Source organism: Rhinolophus sinicus, chromosome 17, assembly GCF_057876585.1.
Source record: "Rhinolophus sinicus isolate RSI-liver-muscle chromosome 17, RSI-T2T, whole genome shotgun sequence".
NCBI classification, from domain to species: domain Eukaryota; kingdom Metazoa; phylum Chordata; class Mammalia; order Chiroptera; family Rhinolophidae; genus Rhinolophus; species Rhinolophus sinicus.
Window position 1 is genome coordinate 210,931,543 of NC_142517.1, and position 18,698 is coordinate 210,950,240.

The 18,698-nt window shown below is 51.3% G+C and overlaps 1 protein-coding gene across 50 annotated transcripts in view; it reads left to right on the top strand.

Annotated features, from left to right (window-relative positions):
* Positions 1–18,698, top strand: part of LRRFIP1 (LRR binding FLII interacting protein 1) — a 131,631-nt gene that overhangs the window by 46,371 nt on the left and 66,562 nt on the right. For 3 of the 50 annotated variants that reach the window (XM_019740882.3, XM_019740889.3, XM_019740883.3), the window contains exon 1: positions 9,217–9,618. The exons of 40 other annotated variants lie outside the window; for them this stretch is intronic. In XM_019740882.3, coding sequence (XP_019596441.3) covers positions 9,553–9,618 — 66 coding nt within the window. In that variant the 5' untranslated portion in view covers positions 9,217–9,552. Of the gene's footprint in view, positions 1–2,533; positions 2,555–9,215; positions 9,619–18,698 lie in introns of those variants that run through there. 7 more of the 50 variants (XM_074315673.2, XM_019740884.3, XM_019740903.3 and 4 more) reach the window with 7 other exon arrangements.

The window sequence follows — 18,698 nt, forward strand, 5'->3', positions numbered from 1 at the left end:
CCTCTGTATAAAAAATGGTAAAAAGGTAAGATCCCATTCAAACTAGCATTTAGGAATAAAAAAAATAAGCAGGAACTGCCTGAAACTAATATTATATGTCCACTCTAAGTGCAAACATAATTTTAAGGCATTTTCTTATCTTAAAAAAACAGAAGAGCAGGACATATATGAAGAAAATTATAACAATGTACTAAAGGACATATCAGATTTAAAGATGGAGACAGAGCTACCTTGTTTCTTTGTTTCTTTCTTTTTTAATTGGGGAACAGTGTGTTTCTCCAGGGCCCATCAGCTCCAAGTCATTGTCCTTCAATCCAGTTGTGGAGGGCGCAGCTCAGCTCCAAGCCTAGTTGCGTTTTCAATCTTTAGTTGCAGGGGGCGCAGCCCACCATCCCACACGGAAATTGAACCGGCAACCTTGTTGTTGAGAGCTCACGCTCTAACCAGCTGAGCCATCCGGCCGCCCTACCTTGTTTCTGAGTGAGAAGTCTCAATGATGAAAAGATGTTACTTAATCCATCCCCAAATAATTTATAAATGTAATTCAAATACAATCCCAGTTTAGTGGAGAAGGTTGGTTTAAAGTTTAACAAGTAAACTTTAAAGTTAATCTGAAAGAATAAATAGCCCAGCCAGGAGGTTTAGAAAAGACCAATGAGAGCGATTTTCAACTTTTTTTGTAGCGTGCCAGTTCTTTGTTCAAACAAAATCTTACCTTCCTGTTCAAATACGTCCAGTGGGTCCTTTACTGCTTCCTGAATAAAGTTCAAGTTCCTTAACCTGAGTATTGTTTTAAAAAAAAAAGAAAAAAAAGGCATCCTAACAAGAGCCAAGGGTATTCTGAAAAGCAATAAGAATCCCCACAATTCCATCACTTAAACAGAGCAGCTCTTTGGTTCACTGCGTTTCCTTCCAGTCTTTGTCTATATATGTACATTTTTATGGAGTCATAGTCGTAATGTGCTTGTCTGAGGACAGGAGCACCGCAAGCTTGGCTTTCAGAAGAGCAGTGAGGCAGAGCCAAGATTCTGGGCTCGAAAGGGGGGGGCAGCTGCCTGGAAGAGGGCAGAGCTCTCTGAGTACCCCCAAAATGCTGCTTAAAGCTATAAACCTAATCCAAGCTAATTAAGTGACGCCAGACTCCACCTACAGCTTCTCCCAACCCCGGTATAAACTGTAATTTCAGAGTCCCTTATTTTGCAGGAGAAGTAATCTGGATACTTTAGCAAAACAGACAGAATGTGCTGCAGGTTCTCAATGATGCCAGCCTGGGCTCCCACTGTCACCTGATGTCCTGTCTGATGGCTGCATCTCTCCCATGTGACACAGGAAGCTGGAAGAGGGCACAGCATTGCCCAAAGCTACAAACTAGGAAGTATCAGAACAGGGATTCCAACCAGATTTTCTCCCAAGCCTCTGCTTTGGAGGTGTGAGGCCTTTGGCACCATGACTGCATTGCCCCGTGTGGACTGTGCACGTGGCCTCCCATCAGCCTTTACTCTCCAGCACTCGCCCCTTTCTGGCAGGGCCAGCCCACAGAGGCCAGGAGGCAAAGCCCAGTTCTCTGACCTTCTCGCTTGCAGCGTTCTTCCTTCCAGCCCACGTCCACAATCACACGCTTGGCCTTGGCGTGACCACACCACCTCTGAAATCTCAGCTTCCTTCCGCCCCTCGGTCCCACTTCCTATCCCTGAGTGTGGGGTACTGACCTTCCTGCTCTGTGTGGCGACAGTAACTAGGCCGGCTCTGGAGTTCCTACTGGATGAAACAGTGGGCCACAACATTCGATGATGTGTTGAAGTATTTCCACCTTGACCGTGATCTCTGTGCATGTTTAGCTGTGTGGGGGTCTGTGGGGGCATGACTTATGTGTACAAGTTGGTACGTCCACGTGCTCCTACAATGTGGGCACCTTGGATGCAGGTACAAGTCCCTCCAGATCAGGGGTTCTCGATGGGGACCATTGTGCCTCCCAAGGGACGTTTGGCAATGTCTGCAGATACTTCAGTTGTCACTACGAGGGTGGAGAGTGCTACTGGCATCAAGTGTGTACAGACCAGGAGGCTGCCAATCGTCCTGTGATTCACAGGAAGGTGCCAGAGCCAAGACTTACTGGACCCGAGATGTCACTAGTGCCAGGGCTGAGAAACCCTGCTCAGTATGTCTGTCAGAGTTCCCCGTGAAGTCCAATCCCACGTTTAACACGATGCCTCCACGGAAGTGGGCATAATAGGAGGGGGCTTCAATAAAGTGAGTAGCTAAAATCAACCCCCCTGGTCAGAAGAAGCATCTGGAAAGCTGCTGTGGGCTCGGGGCCACGCCTTCCCATAATCAAAGGCGGGTCGGGTCCAAGCTGCCCGGTGCGGCCAGGTATAAAGGTGCTTTAATCGACCTCTGTGCTGGTACTTGGAGATGACGTGCTCAGGAGTGGCTATTTGATCTCCAGTTATTCCAGAATTTCTACTCTCACGCCACACACGTCTCTGCAGACTGCTGTTCTTCGCTCTTCCTCAAACTTCTCTTGAAGTTCATCTAAAATCTTCATTTTCCAAAGGTGAGGCTTCTATGTTCTGTATGTTAAGTCTTCTGTGAAGGGATCCAGTACATACTGACTGATGGTGCAGGAGATGCTGCACTTTCCTGGAACAGCTGAGACTTGGCGTCTTTGCTTTGAACTCTGTTTCAGGGTCTAGAGAATAGAGGGGACCCTCCCATCAGGGTGAGGGCATGGTGCCGTGCTGAAGGTGCGATAGTCTGGTTTCCTGTAGGAAAATTCCTCTTCTTAGAAAGATGCCTTCAGGAATGCTGTCTTAGGATTTCTGTATGTAAGGTAGGAAGGTCGCTCACTTCTGATGCTTTTGTCCTTAAGTCAGCTTGTTTTCAAGTCAGGCAGCTTAGTAGCAGGCCCGACTGATTTTTTAAACTCTTCGTAAGTGCCTTTATATGTCCCTCTTTGGGGTAGGTACTGTTTAAATTGAGATTATAAAGTCCTGTGTCCCCCACAATCCCTTCCTGTAAATGGTATTTGCCAGTCACATCTGTAGCCTGGTTGATTTCTAGATTTTTCAGCTAGCCGGGTAAAGATTTGTTTTACGGTTCTGATTGTTAGAAACATTCTGTCTTTAATAGAATGTTAAACTCATAGGCAGGATTACTGAGGCCATAGCCAAATAAACAGGTGCAGGTCTGAGAAACATATTGCTTTCATTTTTTTTCTATTCCTTTTCTATTCGTTTTCTATTCCCGTTTATTTCTTTCTTATCAGTGGGGTGTTCCTTTGGCTGGTGAATACAGTTGTGGAGAGTTAAGCCTCTTTTCCCATGGCACTATCTATTCTGATCAAAAGTGTTTTAAATGGACTATTCTGAGAGCATCTACAGATTTGTTTTTCTTTGCATTAAAGTTGACTTGGGGGACTTTTCACAGTGTTCCTATATGACTGAGAAATACAAAAGAATTTCATTTGTTTTGTTCTCTATACTTTTAAGAAAATAACCAGTCGACATTTGCAGTGTGTTGTATTCATGAAAAACAGAATTAGTTTCCCTAAGAGATGATTTATTGGAGGTGTTTGCAGCCATTTTCTTGGTGACGCTTTATGGGGGATGTTTCTGTGACCATTGTGGTCCGGCCTTAAGGACCGCCAGTTCTGAGGGATGGATTGGAAATTTGGGCACCTTTGTTTCCCAGGGTTGCTATGGACTCATGCTGGACACTTGTGGAAATGAACTTCATTCCCGAGTAAAATAAATTCGCAATTATTTTAAATGTGGATCAGAGTTTACCCCGTGGCAGTGTCCCGGGGCTTTCTGGGGCTCCTTGAAGGGCTCTGTGCTCAGGTTCTGAAAACAGTTTGCCCCTGGCCGGGCCAGGGGCAGTTCTGTGGCAGGTCCTTGCGTTTCTGTTCCTCCTGCTCTTCATCCTCCCTTGGCTCCATGGTCCAGTTTCTACTCCAGGACCATGCTTCTTGTTATCTGTCCTCTCCTGGCCACTTTGGTGGTTTTCTCATCCTGTTGAGCTCAGAATCAGGCCAAATCCTGAAAGTCCACACACGCCCCCACCCCGGCCCTGCCCGCCCCTTAGGGGTTGCTCTCAGGCCTCTTCCCCACCCCAGCTCCGTTGTTTCTCATTCTCCTTTCACTCCCACCTTTCGCTTCCAAACAGGTTCAGGTTTCTCCCATCCTTAAAAACTGATGGACAAGTGAACAAATCTTCCCGCACCCCAAAGTCCTCTCTGCTCCTGCCTTCTTCCCTGGCTGTAATCTACCATTTTGTGTATGCACCCAGCTCGTTGAACATGTTTAACTGGAGAATTTTAACAACGGAATGCAATAGCCACTGTTTTTTTAGTTGCAAATTAAAGGCTTTCTCAGCCTGTTCTCCTCACTCCATCTGCCTTGTCGAACTCCAGTGTCCACACCAGCCTTCCGGCCACGTTCGTTCGTGAATGCTGGCTTCCAGGAGACATCTCTACTTTGTTTCTCCAACTACCGGTCTGTCTTGGCTTGTTGCTGACACGCCTCTTACTCATTAAAGGCAGGCGTCCCAAGATTCTTTCCTCCAGCCTCGCCTCTTACATGCACGCAAGCATTTTCATCACCTTAGACCAGTTCAAACTGCCTGTGCTCAGGTGCTCGGGACACCCCACCCTACTTTCTGCCACCACTTCAGATTTGGTCCAAACAAAACCCACACCCGTCACCTTCCTTAGGAAATCCAAAGGGATTTTAAAAGAAAATCTATTAGATGAAAAAGAAGTGTGGTGAATTGCTGGGTGCTAGGTAGTTATGCAAAACTAATAAAAAGAATTCCTAAAGACATGCTACTTTTAAAAGGGAGTTTCCATTCCCGGTTGGTACAAAAATATAAAATAGTTAAGATCAATGACAGTTAGTGATGACCACCTCTCAGAATCCTCATTTTATTAGGAGAATCATCATCCATCATCATTTATGAATTGCCCCCATTCCAGAAGAGCCCCCTCAGAGTCTGGGAGGAGGGGAGAGGGAGCGAGTCCCAGGCAGCTGTGAGGATGAAGTGTGACCCCCCAGCACAGGGGGAATGCTCAGTAAGCAGCTGTTTGTGTGCTAGAAAGCGCTCACTGCGGCTTTGCAGCCACTCACGCCTCCTCCCCCCATGCGTCCCTCAACTGAAGGCAGGCAGGATCCTGGCCTGAGGGCCAAGGTCACGGTGGTCCTGAGCTGGGCCAGCTGGCTGTGGGGTATAGCTTTCTCTGCAGGTGGCAGGAGGGGCTGGCTCCCCCATTTGATGCTCCAGCCGATAGCCCGGGTTTTCATGGCAGAGCCGGCTAGGCATGGCCCTGGGTGTGTGCACCACTTTCCCAGTGCCCCTGGCATGGAAGATGGGGTTACTGGTCAGGCTGAGTCCAGGGAGACAGCTAAGGACACTCCCCATGCCCGTGTGTTGGCTCTTCCCAGTGGGGACCCCTGGCTGGCTGGGTAAGCCCACTGTTTGTAGAAGTAATACAGACGTGTTGATTGTGCTGTCATCAACATGGCTAGTGATTCCTGTTCATTGGAAACAGATGGTACGGCTGTGATTTACAAAAATGGTTTCGTGTCAGTTGTCTGACTGATTGGGAGGCTGGGAGCTTCTCTGCCCTCCCCTCCACACTCTGCTTTGTGCCACAATGGCTGGAATGGTTTGTCTCTGAAGCTCCAACACTTAGAACCAAGCCACAGCAGGAGGCAAGCTAGTGAAGCTAGCAACGGACCAACACTATGGAGACCAGGAAACCCAGCTTGGGTGTGGCCCCAAATTGGTTCAGTGTTTGCATTTGCTGGTCAGCTGTGATTCTGCTGTTCCTAGGACAAAATTAGACCATGCTAGTTACCTTTTGTTCTTTTCTCGGGAAAGAAATTTAGAAATTGAGTTCCTGCACAGCATCTTAAGGTCCATCACAGAACTGCTTTGCAGGTGGCAGGCATTTAATTTGCGTTGAGAGGGCACAGATCAGAAGCGTGGTGGCTTTTAGGGATGGCCGAGGCCGGCACAGTCTCCCCCAACGTAAGGCACCCACTCAGTACAGGGCCTCTAGGCTGAAATACTGTGTGTTTGCAGGTCATGAACCACCTGGCAGCCTGGAAGGGAGCCAGAAAGTCAGAGTCCACCTGTTCCAAGTGGCACCCTGACCAGAAGAAGGGGAGACCTGAACCGGTGTCCTTACCTCACAGCTCTTTACATAGAGACCCCCACTCCCCACGCTGCTCGGCCCACGCAAAGCCTCCCTTCCTGCCCATGGAGACCTGCGCTTCTTGTCTGCTTTCTTCCCTCTGATGCTCGGAGGCAGTTGTAGTTTGTCTTCCTCAATGGAAAGGGTTTCTATTACTCCGCCCAGCCGCCTTTAGACCTCGAGTACTGGGAAGGAAAATAGGGTGCACCTCCACGTCTCCCATTCTACAAACCGTCAGTTTTTACAGCCATACCCTTCCTTTGCTTTCTTAGTGGACTTGCTAAAAACCAAGTGAGTAGGTTCCACCAGTCGCTCATTAACCACGCTCACAAGTGCCTTGCGATCAGTTAAAAAAAAAAAGGCCTGCCTTAGAAGGGGGCTTCAATGAGGGGCCCTTTTCATCAGAGAGCTACTTAGATCAAAGTTAACAGAAGGCAGCTAGACACTCTACACTTTATCCTTGGAGCCCAGGGGCTGCATAACAACACCAAGAAGCGTGCATTCAGCCCTCTGCTTACAATATAGACTGACTTCGGCCCTACAGCTGGGAATGGCCTGAGACACGGCCACCTCGCAGGACCCGCGTCAGACCATCACGGCCTCCCCCAGACGCATGTTATGTTGACTAGCGTTTTTCTCTAATATGCTACTACTCGGGAATAAGAAGTCTTATTATTTTATTGCTGGTATTGTTGGTTTGTTCCTGGGACTAAAGTAGTCGGCTAGCTGCTGCTTACTCCATGACTGCCGTGCCCTGCCTCCCTTGGCTTCTGCAGCTGCTGACCTTCCCACAGCATTTGTGGGGTGGGGGAGGCTCTGGGTTTGCTCTCATGCCTAGTCTGCTCAGTCTCTCCAGGTCACTCCAGGTTGTTGCCCAGCTTCCTTCCTGCTGAGGAGGAGGACAGAAGGCATGGCCACCCTGGGTGGGGACTTTCTGGGAGCTGAGAGGCGGCAAGGCCGGCGCTGCTTTGTGTGTTCATCGGGCCAGCAGGGCAGCTTATCCCACTGTGCTCAGCGGGGTCTGAATCTTGTGCCTTCCGTGTTCCACACATCGTGGCACTAGCGTCACTGGCATGTGTCAGATGGGACTCGAGACACGGGTGAAGTGACTTACCATGATCCTGTGGTAAGTGGGAGAGCCAGGAATTGGACCCAGTGGCTTAATTCCACAGCCCACACTCCCCGCCCCTTCCCTACCGTGATGTCTCATGAAGCTGATCGCTAGCAAATAGATGGTCACCTGGTGTCTTTGGGAGTGGCCTCGCAGACAAGCAGGTAAATGAGGCCTGTTGCCTGGGGGGTGTGGTCATGGGGTTTGGGGTGGCAAATAGCATTAGAATTTGCCTGTCTAGATGGGAATATTCAAACTGAAGTCTCCAGTAAGGCTATTGTATTAATTGGCTATCATTCTCATCTGCAAAGTTGTCATTACTACTAAAATTACTGCTTTCCGGGATAAAGTTCCTAAGTCTCATACTTGTTTATGCAGAACAGTTTAAAATTATTTTCTCCAATTCATGTCACTTTATACAACCAAGAATTCAAATACACTAACATATTTCAGGGTTAGAGCAAGAAAACAAGGTATTAAAAGGTAGGCCTTCAGAGTCTTTGGAAGTTATTTCTGGGACCTCAGGCTGCTCGCCGTCAAAGCTCGGCGCGGTGTTCACTTCAAGCAAAGTTGGAACCTGCGGAACTTCTCCCGCAGCGGCCACTCCAGGCCTTTACTCGGCCTCTTTTCCGTTGCCCCGCCCTCTCCTCAGTCAGGTCCTCGCATCCCAGCATCTTCTTTCCCAGCCCAACCTTCCTTCCCGAGCGCCTCTCCCGAAGCCGCCGCGTGCGCGGGAAGGCGCTGTCCACTGCGGGAAACCGAGTGCACACAGTTCATGCGCTAAACTGTCACCAGAATAAGGCTGGGGGGGGGGCACAGGGGGAAACTGGGGGCCTTGAACAGTTAAAAATGAATCTGTGGTCTTTCAAGACTCCTCTGGGGCCGCCTTTGCAGGGAATTCGGCCAAGTGATTCTGGTGGAAGTTCTCCTTTGGAGGCGGGAGGTGGTTTTTCTGAGACGGGCCTTCAAAAACGTGTCCCTAGAGCATGGGCCGCCGCAGGCCACGCAGCCTCGTGCCAGACGGTTCCAGGCGCCGCAGGCACCGGGCTTGGGCAGCACAGGTTCACATTCAGATGAAAATCGGCGTCGCTTCCTTCCTGTGGCTTCTGCCGCAGCCTGGAGACGTCAGGAAACGTCGCTTTGCCGGTAGGACTTTTAAAGACCGAGCGACGCGTGTTCTTTGGCTAGAGCTGGTCCCTCTCCCAGGGCCCGGCCGACTCCCCTCTGCGCCCTGCCCGCTCGGCCCCAGCCCTGCAAGCCCTCCGGGCCCGACCCTGAGACACTGGATCCGCCCCGAACCGCTGGCACCCCGTGCTTTGCTGCACCTCGCTTGCTGATGGCGAGGCGGGAGGGAAGCGCACCCGGCCTCGGATGCGTGGTCTCACCCCCGCGGGTCGCGCGGTTGTGTCGTCTTAGGGGCCGGTCCCTTCTCGTGGTGACGCGTAAACGGGGTCCCTCGGCCGGCAGGTGCTGCTGGGCGCGGGCTGAGGTTGCAGAGTCCGCCGAAGTTCAATTTGGTCTGAGTTTATAGGATTTCGCGGGACTGTAGCGCGCCGGAGCCCAGCGCCGACTTCGCGGGCGGCGGGGCTGGAGGCGGGGTCTGGGAGGCAGTCTGCCCCTCCCCGCACAGGCCGCACCCCGGGCGGCCCGCGCTTCCGCAGCCCCTCCCCCAGGGGGCCCTCTGCACGCCGACCCCGGCCCCGCGCGGGCCCCTATCCCTAAATCCCCTTTTCCCACCCGCGCTCATCTCGCTCTCCTCGGCCTGCGGGCGGGACCGCCCGGGGTCTTCTTTTCCCACCGCTTTTCCGGTGGAGGCGGGAGGCGGGTTGGGTGGTGATTGATAACCGCGCAGCTGGGGCGCGGGGAGGGGCGAGGCGGGGCGGGGCGGGGCGAGGCGGGGCGAGAACCTCGGGGAGCCCAGACGGGCAACGGGGCGGGACCCTCGGGGGCGGGCGCGCGGAGTCTGACCCGCTCCTCTCCCCCTGGGCCCCCCCGTCCCCCGGCCGGGCGGGTCCGGGCCACCTGCGCCCCGCCTCTGAGGCCGCGCCCGCCGGGGAAGTGCGGAGCCCGCCTCAGCTTCGGGAAGGGCGAGTTCCCGTGCGGACGCGGGTTTGCGTCGGGGGACGTTAATCCGCCGCGCTCGGGATGCGGCCGCGCTGAGCGCCTGCCCGCCCACGGACCCCGGAGCCCGGCGTTCACCGAGTATCTTTCCTGGCTGTGTGGGAAGGTGGACTTGTAACCGGGCAGGATGACCAACCCTTCGGCCAAGCAGAACAAGGAAATAGACTGTCTGAGTCCAGAAGCTCAGAGACTGGTAAGAGGAAAACGCATTTCGAGACTTTCGGTTCTGACTGCGACCGTGGTCCTTGTTGATGGGCGGCCCGCACCTTCGGCCACAGGCGTCTGTGCCTGGTGAGGTGTGGGGTGGGCTCCCCCTGGCCGGGACCCCTTAACTGAAAGGGACACGAGGATGTGCGCGTGGGATCGGACCCGGCTCCCTGTTCAGTTCGCAGCTCGGTGTGCGCTGTCCCCCCCTGCGCGCTGGATGGCACGTTTCATTGGACGACGCCCCTCCCCTCCCCAGGACCTTAAGGAACGTCGTGGCTCCCCTCTGCCGGTAGTGACGGCCTTTGGACCGGCTCCGACCAGCTGGTGACTCAGCCGCGGAGGTCTGAGACATGCTCCTGGTCTAGTGTCACTTGGTGCGGTTTGGTGTTTTACAAAACACAGCACCTAAGAAAGAACACCTGGTGCTCAGAGCCGGTTCCCTTAACCTGAGGCTGGTACCACCGTGTTTCCCCGAAAATAAGACCTGGCCGGACACTCAGCTCTAATGCGTCTTGTGGAGCAAAAATTAATATAAAACCCGGTCTTATTTTAATATACCGGGTATAATATGATTAATATAATATAATATAACCGGGTCTTATTTTACTGTTAAGACCGAGTCTTACATTAATTTTTGCTCCAAAAGACACATTAGAGCTGATTGTCTGGCTAGGTCTCATTTTTGGGGAAACAGGGCATCACTGGCTGGGTGGTTTGGAGCGCTTACCCTGCTCCGGACCTTAGGACCACTGGGCACTGAACGGATTTCTCCACCTCCCCCATGGATGCCAGTCCCTGAATTAGCGTTGGCTCATCCCTGGGGTTTCTGGTCTTACAGGGTCCTCCATCCAGGGGATTGGGATTTGTTATCCAACCTAAAACCTAGTACTACTGGGACCACGGATGTGGGAATAGTTTGGCGTTAAAATTGGGCAGGGGATGAGGTGGGAAAGGTTGGTGAGTACCCGTTTTCAGGCAGCTTGTGGTTGATGATGAATGGGAGTATTTAAAGGCGAAAGGACGCACTTGGCAAAGAAACTTGATGAAGTTAGTGCTGTGGACACCCTAGCTTTCCACTTCACTAGGCCTTTGTGGGAGCTTGGTGAAAGTGTGAGCCCCAAACAATCAGCCCTGCACTGGGTAGGAATTAATCACCTACTGGGTGTCTGTGGAAGATGCTACATGAACAGACGGCCCTGGCCGTGGAGGAGCCGCCAGAGAGAGGCATGGAGGTAAACACTGATGAACACATGCTTGGAAGTTTCCGCCCTTGCACAGGACTTCAGGGGGATTTGTGATGCCCATTTTAGTGCGCTGCTGCTGTTGTGACCTCACGTGAAGATCCTGCCATGGGCCAGACCGTTGGAGCTGGTTCCTACCCCTCGCCTACTTGGTTTCCAGGGGCCTGGGACCTACAGAAAGCACCTTGAGTCACCATCAGGGAAGGGCCCTTAGAAGAGGAAGGAGGAAGTGCTACTGAGAGATGCCAAGGAGGTGCCAGCTGGGCAAGCCATCAATGGCAGGAGCAGGGTGATGTTAATCCTGGGAAAGAGTCGGAGTCCTCGAGGAAGGAAAGAGTAAAATAAACACGGAGAACAAGGCTGTGCAGAAGGGAGGGACAGAGCCACCAGAGGAAGGAGCAGAGTGACCCTGGGGGGCTGAGGCACTGGCCACAAGGTCTCCTTAACCCCTCACTTCACCCTTGGATGGGGTCTGTCGCGATGCGTGCCTCCTAGAGATGTTGCCGGCAATAATGAGAGGGGAGTCTGGACGGGTCCTATGGAGAAGGCGCTCTGTCAGCACGGGCCCACCACCCCGGCGTCCCCTAGCCCCACGTCCAGGGACCTCTGAACACAGAAAGTCAGGCCGTTGCTTTTTTTGGTAACTTGGTGGCAGAACTTATTTGGCAGTGAGACTTGCACTGGCTGCTGGGAGGCTGTTTTCAGTGTTTATCCTTTTAGTGTGAATATCCGTGTGTGTCTCTGTAGCCCTGTAAATGTACTTGATTAAGTTCTGTTACTCTGGGTTGTCACAGAATATATGGTGAAGGCATCTTTATTACCCTTCTAAAGTCAGAAAATGTTGAATTCTGAAACACATTTGGTCCCAGGGGTTGTGTCACGCAGGGTGTCAGGCAGGGTCTCAGCTCCTGCTCCCCATATAAGGACGCAGGATATGGCGAGGCCAAAAAGGAACACCCACAGAGCCATAGATGGGGGAGTCATGCCATTACATTCTCGCTGGCGGCATCCGCCTCTGCAATCCGCTCTTGCTAGCTCAGCCTCCATCTTCTTGCTAGCCCCCCATTTGCTGCTAGCGTAGCCACAGCAGTTATGTTAGTGGCCAATGGCTCACTGGTTACAGCTGACGGCCAACTAGCCACAGCTGATGGCCATTTACTACCTGAGCCAGCACCTTTCCATGTGAGGCCGAGAGCCTGGAAACTGCACTCCTGGCTCTGTCCCCACAGGTTGGTTTCCAAGAAGTTGTGAACCCATAGGAGATTTTCTTAGTAAATTGCAGCAAAAACTTTTTTAAGGTGGGACATGGAGAACAGAAGTAAAACGGCAGCCCCTGTTTTATGAGGTAAATGGTCTGGCTGAAAAGGAAACATGCTCAGTGACCAGTTGGGGGGACAGGTGGAGGTGGGGGTGGCCCTTAGAAGGCAGTCATCCCGTAACCACCCTGGGCGGTGCAGTGTTCCAGCTGGAGGCTATTGGGCATTTCAGACTGGTTTGGGCCAGTTGTGCTCTGCCTTAAGTGACCCTGTGTCCTGGGAACAGGGTCTCCAGTGGTGAAGGAGGGCTGGGGGCCACACTGGTGTGAGAGGTGGGGTGGGGGTGGCAGGAGGAAGCGGAATTGTCATGCTCCCCTCACCTGACAGCCCCTGCTGCTTACACAACATGCCAGCCCTGGAGCTATGTAAGCAGACCACACATTTCATTAACTTTTGTAACTTCCCCATGTGTGAGATGGGTTGTGTCACCTCTGGTTGCTTTCCACATTCTGATTAGCATGAAGCCCTTACAAACCACCAGTCTTCCCCTGAGAGAGGCTGTCAGGGTAGAGCCTAGGCAGTGTCCCAAGTCCCATCTTATGTAGGTACCTGTGCCAAGGTCCCCAGGGCTCAGCTAGTGGGAGTGTGGACAAAAGTGGGGATGAAGGCAGGGCTGAGGTGGCTGGCCCTGCCTTTTCAGTCTGAGATTCTGAGCCCTGGAATCATGTGGTTTGTGTTAGATGGGTCACTTCCCCAAACAGTTAAGATATAAAAATAGTAAGTTAGGTCTTTTCTCATAGTTTTTAGAGTGACCCACTAGGGCAAAGATAGAGACTAGATTTCCCTTTATCTTTAGGAGTTAGTTTTTGTTCAGCCTGAACTGATACCACCCAGCGGAAGCCTCCTTAGCAAAATTAAAAGAAAAAACACAAAAACCTGCAGTCTAAAGGGCCGCTTTTACTGAGCACAGGAAACCAAGTTATTTATAGTTGCAACACTGTTTTCTAGCTAAGTTGATTGGACTATTACCTGATTAGAATAAGGCCCTTATCTCATTTCGACAGGATTGTGAGACTCGGTGTTTGCCCCTCAAAAGGCAGTGACCAGGAGGAATTTCTTATCCCTGAAGAATCAGGCCGTGTGACTCAGCAAAGGGATCATGTGTGACTAGTTAGTTACTCATAATGCCAGAGCTCCCAGTGTATCTGTTCGTATTTCAAAGTATTCGTCTTGGAGGCCCAAAGCCCAGAAGGAGCGAATTACTAACCTGTTATCAGAGTGAGCCTGCTGCATCCTGCTGTGTTACACGCGGGGGGGACGAGAGAGCAGTTTTTATTGCCTTACTGTTTTAATTTTGAGCCACACAAATGTTAGTTGTTGTTTTTTTTAATAAAGAAGTTTATTTTCATGGAATGGATTTACTAGAACTTTTATTACTCAGACTATTTAGATATAATTAAGTAAATTAACTTCTTTCTCCTAAGTTAAACAAAGCATTATTTAGACTATATCCAAGATTTAATAATTCAGAATTGCTGTGCATTTCATTGTAGACCTCTGCCAAAATCCCCATGCCCCAGCCAAACTCCAAAACAAGTAAACCGAAACCAAACAAGAACCCCACAGCACATGTGTATTCTGAAACTCATTCATTCATGGGGGGGAGGGGAGAAGTGGCGTTTCACATAGTTTTCTCCTTGAATACTGTAACCTGACCATTTTAAAGCAGTTTGGCCTTGATTCTAAAGAACAGCTACTTTGTAGTAGAGACATAATTTGTCTTAAATTACTGTAGTGACGATTTACTTCTAACTTAAACCAAAATGTTTCATTGATATGTGTATGTGACAGAGCTCCTATTAAAGCAGCATCATTTCTGATCCTCCCATCTTTTAAATTGTCTGTGGCAAGCGGGTGTGTAGTCTTCCTGGGGAAAGGAGAAGTGGGCCCTCGCTGCAGGCTGGACCCTCTTGTGTCTGCTCTGAAACTGCCCCGGCACTTCCTCCTGTTGGGTGCCTCTGCATGTGCCTTCTCTGAGCTGAGTTCACGCTGCTGGCTCTGAACCATTCCGGAAGACACTGAGTACTTAGTAACAGGAGATAGCTTTTCCCAGCCCCTGCTGGGTCAGCCCTGTGAGTGTCTCCTGTGGACGCCTCCCCCAATCCTTGCCACGACCCTATGAGATGGTTCTGTTATCTCCACTGACAGATGAAGAGGACACAGGCCCAGAAAAGTTAGGGAATGTTTCCTGAGTCCACACAGCAGGTAGGCGGTGTGGCCAGTTCAACCCCAGGCCTGCTGACTCCGAGTGGTGCTGTCACCACTGTGTACAGTGCTTCAGGCAGGTCTCAGGAGGCATGCAGCAAGGGGCTGCTGGGTCGCCGCTGTTGTCAGCTTCTCTTTGTGCCTGGGGCCTCGCAGCCCCCGTATTGGGGCTGAAGGGTTTCCTTCTATGAAGGCAGCCCCTTGGACCCAAGACCTTGCTCCTGAATGCAAATCGAGAAGTTTTATCAAATGTTTCTATTTCTGGTAGTTTTCAAAACAAAAGAACACTCGATGGACTTAATTTTTCTAAATAAGGAAAAGAATTGTAGAAATAGAAGAGCTGCAGAAATTTCTTCTTTTTTTCATTTTTCTTAGTGTACTAACATTGTAACTAGTGTGTCAGTCTGCTCCGGGACTCCTGGGCTTTTTCCGTGTGTTGTACAGCTAGCTCCTTCCCCACCCCGTCCAAACAGGCTCCTGGAGGAGACATGCGATGGCTTCTGTCTCCTCTCTAGCTGGTTCCAGGACTGTCACCTGGGGCTAGGCAAGGTCATCTGTCAGTAGCTGTGTGCTGCTGGAGCGTCCAGCCTTATATCGCTGCTTTGTGACACCTTAAAGGTGTGGGCTTTGTGGGGAAGCCCTGAGTGGAGCAGGTAAAGTGAAGAGAGCCACGCCCACATGCGTTGGCTGGAGGGAACAGGTCACCTGGACGACTGCACAGGTGAGCCAGGCTGCTCTCACCTGTCAGTCACATGCATAGTTCTGTGGGCTGTCACCCTTTTGTTGGTAGTTTCAGCAAAAAGGAAATGTGAACATTCATTCATCTCAGGGAAAAAAATTTTAAATGTATTAACAGCAAGAGGAGAAATTTATTTGTATGGAAGATACTGTGCAGCATTTTTATTTACCAGCAAGAGGATGGGTAGTTGCTAAGCCCGAGATGGTGCACTGAGGTTTGAGTAGGTAAATGTTATTAGTCATTGCACTCAATATAGTAACATGAATACTTTTGTTCCTGATTAATACGTGTATTACTTTGGTATGTAGGGTACTTTTGTTATTCCAAAAAGTGACATCAGGAGATTTCCATTAACAACATGGGACAAGAGGCTGACAGGCTCAGTGTCCAAGGAACTCATCTCTGGTGCAGACACGGAGCATTTCAGAGGCGAAGGAAGGTCCTAGAGATCTCAGAGCTTGGTTCCCCAGCACCCTTTAATGAGGGCTGATGCTCAAAAGGGACCTGATTTGCCCAAGCTCACATAACTAGTTAGTGGTCTTGAGACACACCCCCCCTCTGGACAGAAACTCGGGGCCCTGCTGAGAACACTGCAGCCGCAGTCCAGAGAGAGTTGGCTCCCATTGCTTCTTGGGCCCATTGCTCCCAGGTCCCCCGGGGCCAGAGGATGGGGTGCCAGCTCCTTGGGACCTGAGCCCAGCCACAATCAGCATGGCGAGGTAGTGGCTTTTTTGAAGACTGCTGTTGTGTCGTAAAATTCCATGATAATTTACAGTCTACTCCATAACTCCCCCGAGTTGATTTTGATGGAAACAGTCTTTTAAATGTAACCAATTAAACTTAGTCTTTAATTTTGTGTTCTCCACATCTTCAAGTAAAATGCATAAAGTGTTTATTTTGTGGCTTAGGTACGGGCCCCAGACCTGTGCTGTGAACCTGTGGCCAGGCTGTTTCAACAGGCGTGGCTGGCATGAGAGCCTCAGCCCCCACCCCGCCCCATTCCACTCCGAAGTTTTAAAGCTGTGGTTCCAGTCCTGTCAGGCCCGACACCCTTTCTTATAACAAGTGTTTACCATCCTCATCCTCGTTACTAACCTGAAAGGAAATTCACAGATGGTAACATCTACCAAGCACACAAGTTTCAAGTCAGTTGAATGTTTTAACTGTAACATTAAAAAGAAATAACATGAAGGTAAATTGTAACAACAGAATATGGATCTGGATGCCAATATGTTGGAATCAGTTTGTAGATCTGAAAATGCTACAGCGTTTTCCGGCTGCTTGAGTAGCCTGGGGAAACTTCCTCATTTTGCGGCCTGTCTCCATGCAGGGTGGTCCGCAGGCCACGCTCTGCTCCTAAATGTCATTACCCGCCCCCCACCCCCTTCACTGGACGTCCTAACTCCCCCACCCCAGCATTTCCAAAATGCCCTCTGAATAGTTGGCACTTCCCACATTGACAATTGTCATTGCAAAGCGCCTTTCCTCCATGGTGACTGTAAGTGCAGTCACGGCTATAAAGAGAGGCCCCCTCATTGGGGACTTACTGTCAGCCTAAGCCAGGGTTTTTGGAAAGATGCAATTTTGACACTGCAGTAAATGCACGTGTAGCCAAGGGACACAGTGGGGCAGTGGATGTTTGCACAGAGGCCAGACAGCCACTGTCTTGGAGCTGCTGGCCTGGCGTGCTCCCGTCTCCGTTCATGCTGGACCAGGAGAATGCATTGTCCAGTCCACTGGCTGCTGTGAATAGCAGACTATTTTTAGAATCCATTGCATCTGAGGGGTTGGGGGTTTACATAGAAAACAAAAGTCGGTGGCTGTTTCCACTTCCTGTAGCAAAGGCAGCTCAGGAAAGGGACTCTGTGTCACAGCCTCGTACTAGTCACTCCTGCACCGTCTGCTCCGGACTGGTTTAAGTCACTTTAACACGTGTGTGTGTGCGCGCGCGTGCGCGCATTCCAAGGTTCCAGCCCTCGTCCCCCCTCCCCCGCCTTCGGGAGCTGTATTCCTTCATCATTCAGGGAGAATCACACTGGGACGGAAGCCCCCAGCTTGTTTCTGAACAAAACGGGCTCCTTGTCACCACTTCAGGTGTCAGCTAACTGCACAATAGTGTTCTTTTTACATTGACATGAGTGAACTTTAAATGCATCTGAAACTTTCCCCAGGAGTTAAATGTCATGTGGCCTGAAAAGAATTCTAGTTTTTCAATTCTGCCTGATTCTACCATCTGGAGGCCAAAATGAATATGTAGAGTCCATACCATGACTTCCTCCTGCCTTTGGAGTCCTCCAGCTGACGGACTGCTCGTCTCTGAACAGCCCCACGTGACACCTGATGAGAAAACGGGGCGGGAGGTGGCAGTCGCTGGTGTCCCTCATGGGTGGGTGTCCGAGGCCCAGGCAAGGTTCTCAATGTGTGCTGACAGCCCCTCCCAGCAGCTGTTGCAGAATGTCAGCGCCTACCAGCACCAAGTGCATAGTCTCTTACACATGGGTAATGTACAGTGAGTGTCCCCTGCGCTCTGCCCGTAGGAGGTGGCTTCCCCAGTGGCCGTTTGGTGCCTCTCAGCCTGGGCAGAGGAAACGAGGGAAGCACCTCTCAATCCATTTCTGAAGAATTGCCCTGGAGTCGAGGCGCACCCACCCCTTCTGGCTTCCGTGTAGGCGTCTGGGGCCCCTGGTGTCATGAGAGTTAAGAGCAGGATAAGAACTTTTTTTGTGACTGCAGGGTGAGGTGTCTTAGGATATAGAATTCCACACTCAGATGAATGCCAGGAAAGCTTCGAAGCTCAGGACGTGTACAGACAGAGCCAGGGTACCCTGGGGTCACCAGGGGCTCAGGAAAGCCAGTGAGTCTGCTTCCTATAGCACCGTCTGCCCTCTGAGCAGTCAGGACTTCTGGTCCACCAGCGTTTATCACGGTTCTGTTCTCTGGGAGCATCATGTGGGGCCCTCCTGGCAGCTAATGAGCCGGGGCCACAGATACCACCCGCGCTCTTAGAGCCCCAGAGGTCACTGGAATTGGGGGGGGGGGTGGCTGCCCCACCCTGGGCAGCATCTCCTACTGCTTACGACTCCTCCAGGCCAGAGGACAAACAAGGATGGAAGCCGTGTGTGGGGCCCGGCTAGGGGACAGGCCATGCCCTGCCAGGGCTTTCTCCTGTGTCCTGGAGAAAACTTCTCTTTCCAGTTGGTCTCACCTTTGGTCCCCAGCCTGAGCTGGGCTGTCCCAGTTCCCTGACCCCGAGGAAAGGAGCGGAGTTATCTTTGGAGGCCTGCTTTTTATTACAGCTCGTAATTCCTGGTGCTCTGAGCAGGCCTGCCGGGTCTCTGGAGGGACCAACGTGCGTCTGACTGTTCATCCTGCAGCCTGTGTCCTGGTCCTGTAAAATCCACTTCCTCTCTCTGGTTGGCTGTAGAATTAGAGCCACTCAGCCCTCGGCAGAGCACAGGGACCCATCACTAAAGTGACCCTGCTTTGCCGAGACTTCTCCACATAGCCCTCCAGCCGTTGTCCAGCCTGACCCGGGTCTGTGCCAACGAGAGGGCATGTCACAGAG